The sequence below is a fragment of the Notolepis coatsorum genome, assembly GCF_963971535.1.
Source record: "Notolepis coatsorum genome assembly, chromosome: 3".
Lineage (NCBI taxonomy): Eukaryota > Metazoa > Chordata > Actinopteri > Aulopiformes > Paralepididae > Notolepis > Notolepis coatsorum.
The window spans coordinates 168,425,748-168,440,802 of NC_140167.1; the positions used below are offsets into that span (position 1 = coordinate 168,425,748).

At 43.1% G+C, this 15,055-nt stretch overlaps 1 protein-coding gene across 1 annotated transcript in view; it reads left to right on the forward strand.

Annotated features, from left to right (window-relative positions):
• Positions 1–15,055, forward strand: part of scn1laa (sodium channel, voltage-gated, type I-like, alpha) — a gene marked incomplete at both ends in the record, with an annotated part of 146,580 nt that overhangs the window by 13,061 nt on the left and 118,464 nt on the right. Inside the window, 3 exons of the mRNA XM_084311428.1 lie at positions 4,266–4,577; positions 5,485–5,548; positions 13,225–13,366. Of these exons, the coding sequence (XP_084167554.1) occupies positions 4,266–4,577; positions 5,485–5,548; positions 13,225–13,366 (518 nt within the window). The remainder of the gene's footprint in view (positions 1–4,265; positions 4,578–5,484; positions 5,549–13,224; positions 13,367–15,055) is intronic.

Sequence of the window (15,055 nt, forward strand, 5' to 3'; positions counted from 1 at the left end):
ATTCTACATGATGTTTGTGTATTCCAGTCCTTGAGCATTCAGTCCTTGAACCATTGACCTCTAAAAGGTTACTGTATGGTAAAGTGGTCCAGTTATGGTGCCTCTGATTACATCCTCTTGAAGTTGGCAGGCTTCAAATTGTCTAATTAATCTTCATAATTATTTGCCATATTTTCTATGCTAAATCTTTTCCTTCAAAGTAACTAGTAACTGATGGGTTCAGATGAATATAGCGGAGTAAAAAGTACAATATGTCCTTTGAAATGTAGTGGAGTAAAGGTACAACGTTCTCTAAATACAAGTACCTCAAAATAGTCCTTAAGTACGGCACTTGAGTAAAAGAAAACATTTACTTTCCACCACTGAGGTCAGCTCTCTGCTGCATCAACGTGACTTTGCATGAGTTCCTTCAGGGTTTATTGTTTGCCTCCGTTCTACCATGTAGCCATTATAAAAGCAGGAATCTGAAGCAGCAGAAGAGACAGGATTCCTTGCTTTTAGACAAACCTTTTCTTTGGTTTTCCTAAAAGAAACACCGGGGGTGAACTTGCATAGTAACTCTGTGAAATCCACCCTCTTTAGGTTTTCCTTCCTGCTTGTATTTATGCTTTCTGTGTGGTCGTGGTTTGTTCCTTGAATGTGGCGTGTTATTCAACCAGTCCTGGTCAATCATGCCACAATATAGCAATGTTTCTTACTCTGTGGCTTGGCTACTGAACTTCTTGCATGGTCACACCCGCAGATATGCATGTTGTCAGGTTGAAATAACTATAGTCTAATCCGTAGACGCAGTCAGGAGACATTAAAGGGTTGCTTCAGAATTTTGGACCCTGAGCCGTTATTTCAGACACATTTATGATGTTGTCGAAGGGTCGAGTCCGTTCTCAGCACGACCCGTGCTGCACTTCACACTGCATACCCGGCTCCTTAGCTAGCCACAAAACTGATGTAATGGGGCCACTGTAAAAAAGCACTTAGACACACTCAAAAACAGACTTCCTTGCTGTGGGTGCACTGAGGATTAGGTTTCAGTGTTTATCTCAGGGCTCATGCAAACTGAGGTGGAGCGGTGGGTATCGAGAATGAAGAAGGGCACGGTTTGCGCTGAGAAAGGACTCTGTCCATCGACAACTTCATGAGTAAGTAGGACATGGGGCTATGGTAAATGGTAAATGGCTGCATTTATATAGTGTTTTTATCCAAAGCGCTTTACAATTTGTTCCTCACATTTGACCAATTCACTCACACATTCACACACCGACGGCGGAGGTGACCATGCAAGGTGCTCATCAGGAGCAGTTAGGGGGTTAAGTGTCTTGCTCAAGGACACTTAGGCACGCTGCCCGGGAGGAGCGGGAATCGAACCGGGAACCTCTGGATTACCAGACGACTGCTCTACCTCCTGAGCCAGGTCCAACATTCTGAACTTAATTGCAAGCCTTAGCGCTAAATTCTGAGCTACTGCTCAGATCGGATTTATTTTGTTTGGCTGTTCACATTGGACAAGATGGACATACAGTAAACATTTTGACAAATGTAAATCTAGTGTGACGTAAAAGTTGCATGAATTCCCACATGACTGCTCGGACTAAAAACAGTAAAAACAGTTAATGGAAACAGTTAATACATAACATACACTTATTAGTATGTGTTAAAAACAAGATGGACAAATACATGGGGATAAAAAATAGCTAAAATAGGGCTAAAATAGAGCTAAAAGTGGTGAAAAGAAAAAGAAACAAGTCCAATCATTATCTTAAATAATTTAATAATTTAATTAATTGGTTACAGTCCACAACCCGATTACAATCACAATGTGATTTGGGTTGTTCACACATGGAAAAAAACAGATGCGAGTCACATAATGAGCAAAATAATCTGATTTGGGCTACTTTTGCCTGCAGTGTGAACGTAGCCATAGTCTTTAATCTTAACACTTTGATCGCCATGGTTAAATTTATAATTTACCATCCCTAGCCAGCTCTATTTGTCTATGGAGAAGTTCCCCTTCTTTGCAGGGCTATAACTTTTTAAATTCTATTGCTAAATTGACATTAGTATGGCCCATTCAATGTCCTATATCCATTGTTCAGGGTGTAGCAACGTTATACTTTTTCATTCACATATTCATACTAAAATATGGTCTAAAGTATAAGTATGTTTTTATCGTTTTCTGCAGCTTTCTCCAGAACTTGATTTATAGCCCCAAATGCATTAAGATAAGATAAGATAAGATAAGATAAGATAAGATATAAGATAAGATAAGATAAGATATTCCTTTATTGATCCCCTTGGGGAAATTCAGGCATCATAGCAGCATGGGGGGGGGGGGGGGGGGGGTACAGGTAGTAAACAACACAGTGTACAGGTAGTAAAAACAACACAGGCAGTGTAAACAATTTGGTCAATATGGTCAATATAATTTACTATCTGACTAGCTGAAGAAATATTCACATTATTCACAGTGTCACATAAGGTGCAGTATGCATGAGGTAGTGTTATAATTTACTATCTACTGAGTATACATTATTCACAGTATCACGGTATCCACTGAAATATACATTATTCACAGTATCACAGTATCACAGTGTCCACATAAGGTGCAGTAAGCCTATGGTAGTGTAGGTTGTCCTCCTTGGGTTCCTATAAGTCCCAGGTCAATGTCTGGTAGCAGTCGCTGTCACTGCCCCCTGTTGTGGAGCCTGGAGGCTGCTAGTCGCTGCCCACTGTTGTGGAGCCTGATGGCCGCTGGTATGAAGGACTGTCCGAGGCGGTTAGTTGAGTGTCGTGGGGGAATGAGTCTGTGGCTGAACGAGCTTCTCATCTTGACTAGCTCGTCGTAGAGGGAGTGGTAGGGGTTCTCCATGATGGCAGCCAGCTTCCTTATCATCCCCCTCTCTGCCATCACCTCATTATATTGATGATCAAATAAAGTTTGGTAGCGATCGGTGCCAGATGAAAAATTTCAACTGGAGGTACTTCTAGAAGTTACTACGTATCATCTGATGATGACCGGATGGGTGGGGGGTCGTTTATAATTCCGTGGGCAACGTTATATCATTCGTCTAGTGTGGGTCATATGGTCATCAGAGCAGTTTATATGGAACACGTTAGAAAATAACGTTGAAACTCACTGTATCTTCCTCGCGCCGTTGGACGATCAGCTTGGAGTAGACAGTTTTCGATTATGGGATGTTGATTTAGATGAACCATTTCCAGGTTGTATAATACTATATACGTCCAAATAACGTTGTTTATTGAGTTAGGGCGAGCGATTGATTATCCAGTGTGTTGAGATGGAGTCCGGCTAACGATCGCGAGTGCCCGGACGAAATATGGATGTGCACTTCCTGTTTGGCGCGTCACGTCCTGTTGGCCGATCTGCCGATCGGCCACCAGATGGCGCTCTTGAACCGTTAGACAGTTGAGTGGAGCTCACCAGTACATCTCATGTCTCCGGAGGAGAAATATGATTTCGATCACAGATTTTTTAAATATTGATATCAAAGACGAGTTACGGCGTCTTCGGCAGAATGAGCATGGCGAGCAAAGACGAGTTACGGCGTTCCCGGCGATTAAAGTGTTAATGTTGTTGTATTTGAACAAACCGAAAGCATTAATGTTGTCAACAAAACAGAGAAGCAAAAGGAGGCTCTGTTGGTGCAGGTTTCCTCATCCTTTCTGTTTTTCTACCTCAACATGAATGTTTCCTATCAACACTTTGGAACAAATTCAGAAAATGAATTTGCTCATGGCTTTAATGTAAGGATAGTCAATAAAATGGTAATACTTCACTTTAGGGGGTACACTTGTAATGACGGAGTGACCTAATTAGGAATGACGATGTACTACCGTACCATTTATTAAACATCATGCTAACATACCATTTATTAAACATCATGCTAACATACCATTTATTAAACATCATGCTAACGTACCATTTATTAAACATCATGCTAACGTACCATTTATTAAACATCATGCTAACGTACCATTTATTAAACATCATGCTAACGTACCATTTATTAAACATCATGCTAACGTACCATTTATTAAACATCATGCGTGAATGTGAGGCTTAAGTTGTAAAGCGCTTTGGATAAAAAGCACTATATAAATGCAGTCCGTTTACCTATGTGGTAAACCTCACCCTTGTGGCACCTAAAACAAAGCATCATTAAAAGTATTTGCGAATACTATTTGACCGATACGGTAGGTCAACAATCCTACCTCGAGGGTAACGGACGCTGTGCTGTGTGTGGCAGGCTTGAAGACCATCGTCGGCGCCCTGATCCAGTCCGTGAAGAAGTTGTCTGACGTCATGATCCTCACTGTCTTCTGCCTCAGTGTCTTCGCCCTCATAGGGCTGCAGCTGTTTATGGGTCATTTAAGACAGAAGTGTGTACGGTTCTTTGATAACAGCACCGTCCCTTTCAACGCCTCGCTGAGTCTGAACGCCACACAGTTCGGCGGCCTGAGCGGGACATACCTCAACGCGTCGGCCCAACGCAACGACACAGCCTTCGACTGGGAAGAGTATGTGAGAGAGTACGCAATAGCCTTCAGGGAAGACAAAAGTGAGTATAAGTCTTGTTTTCCTCGTTATTAGAGGGGGATAAGTAGGGGTGGGTGATAGGGGAGCGTGTCTATGTTCCCTCAGCCCTGTTTCCCCAGCCCTGTTACCTCAGCCCTGTTACCTCAGCCCTATGTTCCCTTGGTCCTATGTTCCCACAGCCCTATGTTCCCCCAGCCCTATGTTCCCTCAGTCCTAAGTTCCCACAGGCCTAAGTTCCCCCAGCCCTATGTTCCCTCAGTCCTATGTTCCCTCACCCCTATGTTCCCACAGCCCTATGTTCCCTCAGTCCTATGTTCCCACAGCCCTAAGTTCCCACAGCCCTATGTTCCCACAACCCTATGTTCTCACAGCCCTAAGTTCCCACAGCCCTATGTGCCCTCAGTCTTATGTTCCCACAGCCCTAAGTTCCCACAGCCCTATGAAATATGAACGGTGGTCAACTGCGATATATCATATAATTTATGCCATGAACTACACAATACTATATGAGGTTTGTCAATTTAAAAGTGTACGTAGCTAACGTTACGTAATACCATCAAAAGCTATAATGTTAGCTAAATTGCAAGTCAATCAACTTTCTTGACTTGGCAAAATTTTCTTTCGAATTGACAAACGTCATATGATGTGTGATTCATGCCACAACTCAAATCAATCAATCAAAATGATTTGTCTCTCGCCATTGACTACAGTATAGGGCCCCATGGTTGTCTGTGTCATGATAACCTTCTATCTCTCTGCCTCCTGTGTGTTTCAGAGGTAAGGGTCAGGTGACAGATATGACTTGGGGTGGGGGGAGGGGGTGTGTAAGAGGTCCCCTTATGGGGAGGTGGTTTGTGGGATAATCATGGTAACATTGTGCTGATAATCTATGTTGTGTAATGAAACCCTGTCTCTGTTGTTCCCACTAGATAATCATTACTACCTCCCAGGCAAACGGGATCCACTCCTCTGTGGAAACGGCAGCGCAGTCGGGTAATTTTTTTAATTTTTTTTTAATCACAAGATGGATCGGATGTGATACTGAATCGATACTGTTGTGATTCATGCAGGGCTGTCCTCAAGAAAAAATTATCTTAGTTACTTTGTTTTCATTTGTTTTTGTTTTAATCAACAAATCTGTCAAATTGTGTTTCCAACATGCGATCATCTAGCGCTTATCAGAGATGTGCTGTAACTCATTAAGCATGGAGGGGGAGATAGACTAAGACTAAGAACTGGCAGACTAAGAAGAGACTAACAGACTAAGAAGAGACTAACAGACTAAGAATTTAAGAGACTAACAGACTAAGAGACTAACAGACTAAGAAGAGACTAACAGACTAAGAGACTAACAGACTAAGAGACTAACAGACTAAGAAGAGACTAACAGACTAAGAGACTAACAGACTAAGAGACTAACAGACTAAGAAACTAACAAACAGACTAAGAGACTAACAGACTAAGAGACTAACAGACTAAGAAGAGACTAACAGACTAAGAGACTAACAGACTAAGAAGAGACTAACAGACTAAGAGACTAACAGACTAAGAGACTAACAGACTAAGAGACTAACAGACTAAGAAGAGACTAACAGCCTACCACCACAGAGACTCTGGGTTCGATTCCCGGTGTCAGCTGTACCGCCGGCTTGGTCAGTCGTCCCTACGAACACAGTGTTCATGGGTGGGAAGCCGGTGGGGGATTAGTCCTGGTCGTTGCAACAGTGACTCCTACTGGTCGGTCAGGCGCCTGTTCATCAGGGAGGGTGTAATATTCATGCTTTGAATATATCATTACTATATTATTCATGCTGTGAATATATCATTTACGACAGGCGCGCCAGGCGCACCTTCCTATTATGTATACCTGACCAGGGGTCCTGACAGTCAGTTGGCTGCCAGCCGTGGATGGAGTTACACTCATGCTTAACGATACTTACCTTTGAATAAATATCTAAATGCAATCTCCTCGTCCTGAAGATTATTCTATATAAATCGAATACGACATGGTGTCAGAAGCAGGATGAACATGGATATCAACGGAGTCCCGTCGCCACGGATGAATTGGGATTCTCTGGACTTACCGGGAGAATGGACGAAGTTCAGGCAGCATGCAGAGCTAATGTTTTCGGGCCCACTCAAGAAAAAAGGAGAGGACGAGAAATGTAGCTACCTGCTACTGTGGAGCGGAGAAAGAGGGAGAGACATTCACAACACATGGACTCTCAGTGCAGATGAAGCAAAGGTATTGAAGAGCTACTATGACAATTTCGAAGCATACGTACTTCCAAGGAGGAACACAATTTTCGCCAGGTACAAATTCCATGAGAAAACCCAGCAACCTAGCGAGTCATTCGAACAATTTGTCACTGCATTGAAACTACTTGTAAAGGACTGTGCAAGGACTGTGCATGTGAACAATAATGAGATGGTTAGAGACCGCATAGTGTTTGGCATACACTCAGCAAAAGTAAGAGAGAAACTATTAAATGTTGGATCAGACTTGTCGTTAGACAAAGCGGTAGATATAGCTAGAGCCCACGAGCTAGCACAATCACAGATAAAGAGCTTCACTGGCGCCACGAGCAGCGCGCAGGAGCAGCTCGTGCACGAGGTGCACAGACATGAACAGAAGTATAGCGCACAGAGATAACGCCCCAGAGCAGAGTGGACAGAGAGAGCGAACAGAGCGAGCGACACAGACACACGTAAGAACTGTGGATACTGTGGGGGTAGAGCTCACAAGGAAGGGGATAACTGTGTAGCTAGGGGGAAACAGTGCACGAAGTGTGGAAAATGGAACCACTTTGCCAAAGTCTGCAGGGCCGGTAGTTTCCAGAAAAAGGCAGTACACGAGATTAGCATGCGCTCTGAGTCAGGAGAAGAGTCAGACGAACTGTATGTAGACACCGTGACAGACAGACGGTTTGATGCAACAGAACAAGCGTTTGCAGACATACAAGTAGGAAAACAGGGCACAGAGCTTAAATTTAAGCTAGACACAGGTGCACAAGTAAATGTAATTCCTTTGAGAGAGTATCACAGTTTACAAGATAAACGCAAAATACAGCCTACTTCACGCAGACTGACAGGATATGGTGGAGAGAAGCTAGTAGTAAAGGGCACATGCACGTTAAAGTGTAAATACAAAGAGCGTGGCATGTTGTTAGACTTTTACATAGTAGACACTCAGGCACCCCCAGTTCTAGGTTTACAGGCATGCCTGAATATGGACCTCATTAAACTAGTGTTGTCAGTAAATGCACACACAGATAAACAGACCATCATGGAAGAATACCACGACGTGTTTAAGGGGATAGGACTATTCCCAGGAGAGTGTCACATCCATATAGACCCAGACGCCACGCCAGTAGTCTGCCCACTGAGAAGGACACCGATCGCCCTGTGTGGCCGACTAAAGAAGGAGCTACAGAGTATGGAAGACACACAGATCATCGCTAGAGTCATCGAACCAACGGAGTGGGTCAGTGCACTGGTCATTGTTGAGAAACCACGCACAGGCAAGCTCAGACTATGTTTGGATCCTAAGGAGCTAAACAAGGCTATCAAGCGCCCGCACTACCCTCTGCCGACACTAGAGGACATCACACCCAGACTAACAGGCGCACGCTATTTCAGCGTACTGGATGCAAGGTCGGGATACTGGTCCATCAAGCTCTCCACAGAATCATCGAAGCTGACGACGTTCAACACACCGTTTGGACGATACAGATTCCTACGATTACCATTTGGGCTCGCTTCTGCCCAGGACGAGTTCCAACGAAAAATCGACGAGACATACGAGGGACTGAACGGAGTAGCAGCTATAGTAGACGACATCCTTGTATATGGCGCGACCAGAGAGGAACACGATAAGAACCTACATGCAATGATGGTGAGATCACGGGAGAGAGGCGTTCGGCTCAACGCAGACAAGTGCACCATCGGAGCCACCGAAGTGAGCTACTTCGGGCACATCCTTTCAGCGGACGGCATGAAGCCTGACCCAGGCAAGATAGCTGCCATCAAGGAGATGGAGGCGCCAAAGAGCCGTGCAGAACTGGAGACCGTGCTAGGTATGGTCAACTATCTGGCGAAGTTCGCCCCGAGCCTCTCCGAGATCAACGCACCCATGAGACAGCTGCTTAAACAATCGAATGAGTTCCTGTGGGACGCGCAGCACGACACTGCATTCCAAAAGATGAAAGACATACTTACCAGTGAACCTGGGCCAGTCCTCATCTACTTTGACCCAGATAAGGAGCTCAGCTTACAAGTGGACGCATCAAAGTATGGTCTGGGTGCTGTGCTGATGCAGGAAGGAAGGCCCATTAGCTACGCATCCAGATCACTCACGGACAGCGAGGTCAACTACGCACAAATCGAAAAGGAGATGTACGCAGTCCTTTATGGATTCAAACGTTTCCACCAATATGCCTACGGTCGCCATGTTATGGTGCAATCTGACCACAAGCCCCTGGAGTCGATCATGAAGAAGCCGATCGCCGCAGCCCCACCGCGGTTACAGAGGATGATACTGCAACTACACAAGTACAACTTCACGATCGTGCACCGCCCTGGGAAAGACATCCCAGTAGCCGACACGCTGTCCAGGAAATCACTCACCTCTCACGACGACGGTCTCAGTGAAGGGATGGACCTTCAGGTAGACATGGTATACAACAGCTTACCTGTACACGACGACAGGCTACAGGAGATCAGAGAAACAACAGACAATGACACACAGCTAAAGCTGCTCAGCCAGGCTATCCTGGAGGGATGGCCTGAGGAAAGAAAACAATGCCCCCAGAACATCACCGAATACTGGAATCACTGAGATGAACTATCCAAAACGAATGGAATAATTTTCAAAGGGGAGAAAATAGTCATCCCTACCAGCCTCAGAGGAGAGATGCTGATCAAGATCCATGCAGGCCACATGGGAATGGAAAAATGCAAACTGAGAGCACGAGACATCATGTTCTGGCCTGGAATGGGTAGACATATAGAGCAAGTCGTGGAGAAGTGCTCAATATGCCAAGAGCGCCGCCCATCAAACACCAAGGAGCCCATGATGCCTCATCGTATCCCAGACCGCCCCTGGCAGGTTGTAGGGACAGATCTCTTTAAGGGGAGACACTACAGGTGAATAGGGTAAAGAAATTAACTAATAGATATCACAATGAAAATTCCCCAGTTGATTACTTATATTAAGACAAGACTTTTTTGTATTACAAGTTTTCTGAAATTGTATGTTTAAATATGCAAATGAGGCATTATCTACTTAAATATGCACTAATTTGCATATAATTCCAGGACAGAAATCTGAACATTGGATAAAGCCATTTTCAAAATTATAGTTTCATTTTGTTGACATATTAGAGCCAAAGGTTATTACAGAGGGGATTTTGGATATCTCTTTTTATCACTCCATAAATCAGAAAATACTCCATTCAGTCAATTTTTATGGTAAAATTCCATATTTCGCCATGTTTTTAGGAATAAAATGTGATATAAATCAGGGTATGAATGCGATATCAACAAACCCTTCTGTAAATACCTTCAGAACATAGATATGAATAGAACTGGAAGTTTTGGTGTATGTGAGTGCTACTGAAGTGGAGATTTCTGGCTCAGAGTATGAGGAAAAACTCTTAAAACTCATTTTTGGGAAAACGCCTTCAAAGTTCTGTATTGTAAAATGCCATACTTTTTTTTTTGAAACAGATATTTACAAACACAATATCTAATCAAACCATTAGTAATAGACAACCTAAACACATGCCTGATAACTGAATAATAATAATTATTATGTTATTGAACTGAACATAACTACACACAGGCTACAAACAGTGTAGTACAGTGTAGTACCCCCTAATAGGCAAAAAATATTTAAATAGATATCACTATGAAACGTTCCCAGTTTGTTATGTACATATAAACTAAGAAAAAATATATTGCAAGTTTTCTGAAATGTATGTTTATATATGCAAATGAGGCACTTCCCCATTAAATATGTGCACATTTATGGATGCAATAAGGCAAAATGAAGTAAAATAAACAACTAAATGTGTGTTATTGACGTTTTATTGTCATTAGTTTCATAGAAGACATGTTTAGGAAGCAAAATATAACAAAATCTCAAAATCAACAAAAAAAGGATATTTGCCTATTCACCTGCAGTGTCTCGCCTTAACTGGAACAACCAGGACTATGTTGTGATCGTCGACTACTACAGCAGATTCTTCGAACTAGACAGACTTCACAGCACCACATCGGCAGCTGTTGTCCACAAGCTAAAGGCAGCCTGTGCCAGGCATGGCGTCCCAGAGACCATAGTCTCAGACAACGGACCACAATACAAGTCTAAAGAGTTCGAGGCATTCGCCAAGTCGTGGGAGTTTACACACGTCACGTCAAGCCCACACTATCCGCAAAGCAACGGACTAGCGGAGAGAACTGTGAAGACGTCAAAATCACTCATGGACAAGGCTAAGGCAGACGGAAGAGACCCGTACCTAAGCCTCCTGGAATATCGTAACACCCCAGTCGACAACTTCAAATCGCCGGCACAGCTGTTGATGAGCCGCAGGCTACGCTCAACCCTCCCGAGCACCAACCAACAGCTGCGGCCAGGGGTAGTAAGCCCCAAAGATGGACATGACAAGCGAATGCAGAGACAACAGCACCAGAAGAAATACTATGACAGGTCAGCTAGACCGCTGCCCCCACTACATTGTGGTGAATCTGTCAGGCTACAAGAACATGGACGCTGGAGGCCAGCAGTAGTCATACAACCAGCCGACACTGCGCGGTCATACCACGTTCGCACCCAAGATGGACGCGAATACCGCCGCAACCGCAGGCACCTGAGGGACACAAAAGAGGAACACTTCCAGGACAGCGACGGTATGCCAAGTCCAGAGAGCGTCGATCAACCGCCGGAGACCAACGACCCTGAACTGTCAGAGGACTCAGAAGAGAACTCAGCTTCATACTACACCAGATCCGGCCGAGCAGTGAAGCCTCGGGACATTTTAGACCTATAAATGTACAGGGTGCAGGCGGATCGCTGCCCTATTATAACACCATTTACCCCATTGAAAAAAAAAAAAAAAAAAAAAAAGGTGGTGAAATGTAACAAAATATTAATGTATGCTGAAATGATGACTTACTATATGTGTTGAATCTATGACCTACTTACCTTGCTTAATTGTCGATATATTCCCATTTTGTTAGCAAGCTACTTCCACAGATAAGAACTGCATATGGTAAGAGTGTTGAGACACGACCAAATAAGCCATGAATACATACTTTATTCACAGCTGAAGTATTCAAATATTAAAGCAGACTCTCCAGAATAAGAGGGCACACAATACGAACTGTAATACCTTGATACATGAATCTTTTATGTTTAACATATTAATCCTACCTGTTTACATTGCCTGGTCCTGACACAGGTAACGCACTTGTTATTGTTTACAAAGAAACTCTTACAGAGTATTGCACAACCCTTCTTAATTTCAATTTTGTTCATAGCTTATTAAGCTTTCTTTAAAAGAAGGAGGATGTAATATTCATGCTTTGAATATATCATTACTATATTATTCATGCTGTGAATATATCATTTACGACAGGCGCGCCAGGCGCACCTTCCTATTATGTATACCTGACCAGGGGTCCTGACAGTCAGTTGGCTGCCAGCCGTGGATGGAGTTACACTCATGCTTAACGATACTTACCTTTGAATAAATATCTAAATGCAATCTCCTCGTCCTGAAGATTATTCTATATAAATCGAATACGACAGAGGGGATCTGGGAGAGATAGCGCGAACCTCCCAGTGAAAGTCCTCGCTGTCAGGTGAAAAGATGGAGGAGGCATGTGGTAGTCTTCACCCTCTCCAGACCAACAGAGGAAACATGTGGTAGTTATACACCCTGCCCAGACCGACAGAGGAGACATGTGGTACTCTACACCCTGCCCAGACCGACATAGGAGACATGTGATAGTCTACACCCTCCCCACACCGACATAGGAGACATGTGGTAGTCTACACCCTCCCCAGACCGACATAGGAGACATGCTTTCTCTGTAGCTGCCCCCAGGCTGTGGAACTCCCTCTCCCCCTCCATCCGAGGCTCCGACACCATCAACCTCTTCAAAACACACCTAAAAACACACCTGTCCACACTTGCCTTGACGCAACACGGCCCTGCTCCCAAGTAGCCCACCCCCTTTCCCTGGCTGACTCTCCTGTTGTTTTTGTTTTTGTTCATTTTCTTGTTACCGTTTCGTCCAATTGGACAGCACCTTGCTTCCTTGAAAAAATTTGCATATTTGAGTCCCCAGAAAAGTGCTATATAAGGCTGATGTATTATTATTATTATTATTATTATTATTATTATTATTATTATTATTATTATTATTATTATTATTATTATTATTATTATTATTATTATTATTATTATTATTATTATTATTATTATTATTATTATTATTATTATTATTATTATTATTATTATTATTATTATTATTATTATTATTATTATTATTATTATTATTATTATTATTATTATTATTATCATTACTTTGCCTGAACTGAGTTCAGGTGGGTTCTCACCCTCCACTGCGCCCCCTGGAGGATGACTCTGTCATGTCTGTTGCAGGCAGTGCCCCGAGGGCTTCGAGTGCCTGAGAGTGGGGCGGAACCCAGACTACGGCTACACCAGCTTCGACTCCTTCGGCTGGGCCTTCCTGTCCTTGTTCAGGCTGATGACCCAGGACTACTGGGAGAACCTCTACCAGCTGGTAGGAAGGAGAGGAGATGGTGGACGGAATGGAACAATGACACGATACAATAATTATTATTATTATTTCACTCATTAAACACATGTTTTGTGATGGTGCCGGGATGGTTAAAAAAAAAAGTCTGCATTCATATACAACCACATTTATTGTATTTAAGATGAGATATTCCTTTATTGATCCCCTTGGGGAAATTCGGACATCATAGCAGCATGGGGGAGGGGGGAGAGGAGGTACAGGTATGGGCAGGGTAATAGAAGAAAGACATAAATATAGGCAATACAATTAGATGTGAATATACAAATATGGGGAAAATAAACTGTATAAACAAAGGAGCAGATGAGGGTCTGTATGGCCTATCTGGTATATTATATTTTACAACAAATATAGGCAATAAAGAATTTGAATCTTAATATATATGAGTAAGAATAAAAGTAAACAGTATACACAAGGTGCAGCATACACAAGGTACCCTAACTGGCATCATTATGAATTGAAAATGGGGGACCCTGATGTAAACAAGACGAAAGTCTTTCTCTGGTCTGCATCCCCTTAACAATTGTGTGTATTGAGCTGTACTGTACTGTACCCATTCTGCAATCTGTTAATTAAAGTTTTCAATCAATCAATCAATAATATATGCCATACGCAGGGGTGCAGTCGTAATATGGGCGGAGGCCAAACGGTATCCTATTATTATGCAAAGTCTAGGCACTTATCACCTAGACTTTGCATAATAATAGGATGCGCGCACTTCGAAGCCCAAACGCTGTTTGACCGCGGTTGCCCAGCACTGCACCACTGGCCATACGTTGTAGTTCGTGCAGGTTTTGGTGGTTAAGAGTCAGACACACTTACGTGGTCAGACATAGTTCTCCTATTCTGCAGCCGTTACTTAGAATACATTCTATCCAAGCTTGATTTATGCCGACATGGAATGTACACATCTCAAGAGGAGAGGGGGAATACAATCCTGCCTGGTTTCTTAAACCACCGGTCGGGGGGCCAAATTGGGTCGCAGGCCAAACAAACAGGATCAGTGTTGCCATGGGAAATGTTAAACTATCGTACCAGAGGCTTAAAATCATCGTATTCTGAGGAAGATTATCGAACGCGAGTCATAACCAAGAGTCACAACCATAACCTACATGGAAATTAAATAAATAACATGCTTACCTTATCAGCTCAAGTTCCACATAGCCTACCATTGTGCAATCCTCAAATAGGCTACTGTGATTTCCATCACGCAAATGTGTGTCCCCTAAACAATGACAGGTAGGAACTAAAATTACTTTGTCGTTAGGCAAATGAATGAATGAATGAAACCTTTATTGCCCTTCAAGGGAATTTGCTTTGCACAAAGAGAGCAACAAAAAAGCCTAATAGGCAGGCACATATATGAACAATACAGCACAGACAAACAAGACATGAGCATAATAAATACGAACATCATAAAAACGTGAGTAAGTAGATGGATTATAACTACTAATGCTAATAATGATACATGATTATCTGACTCAATTAGTTTTTTAATGCCCTCATTTTCGAGCTTTGGACGTAAATGTTCATAGGGCTCAATGATAGAACAGAGATAGCTGTGAGTGTGAATGGAACAACAGCAAGTGAGATGAAGCAAAACCATGGGCAGAGTAGGCTGGGCAAGATATGCCTCCTAAAGTGTGTAAACGGAAG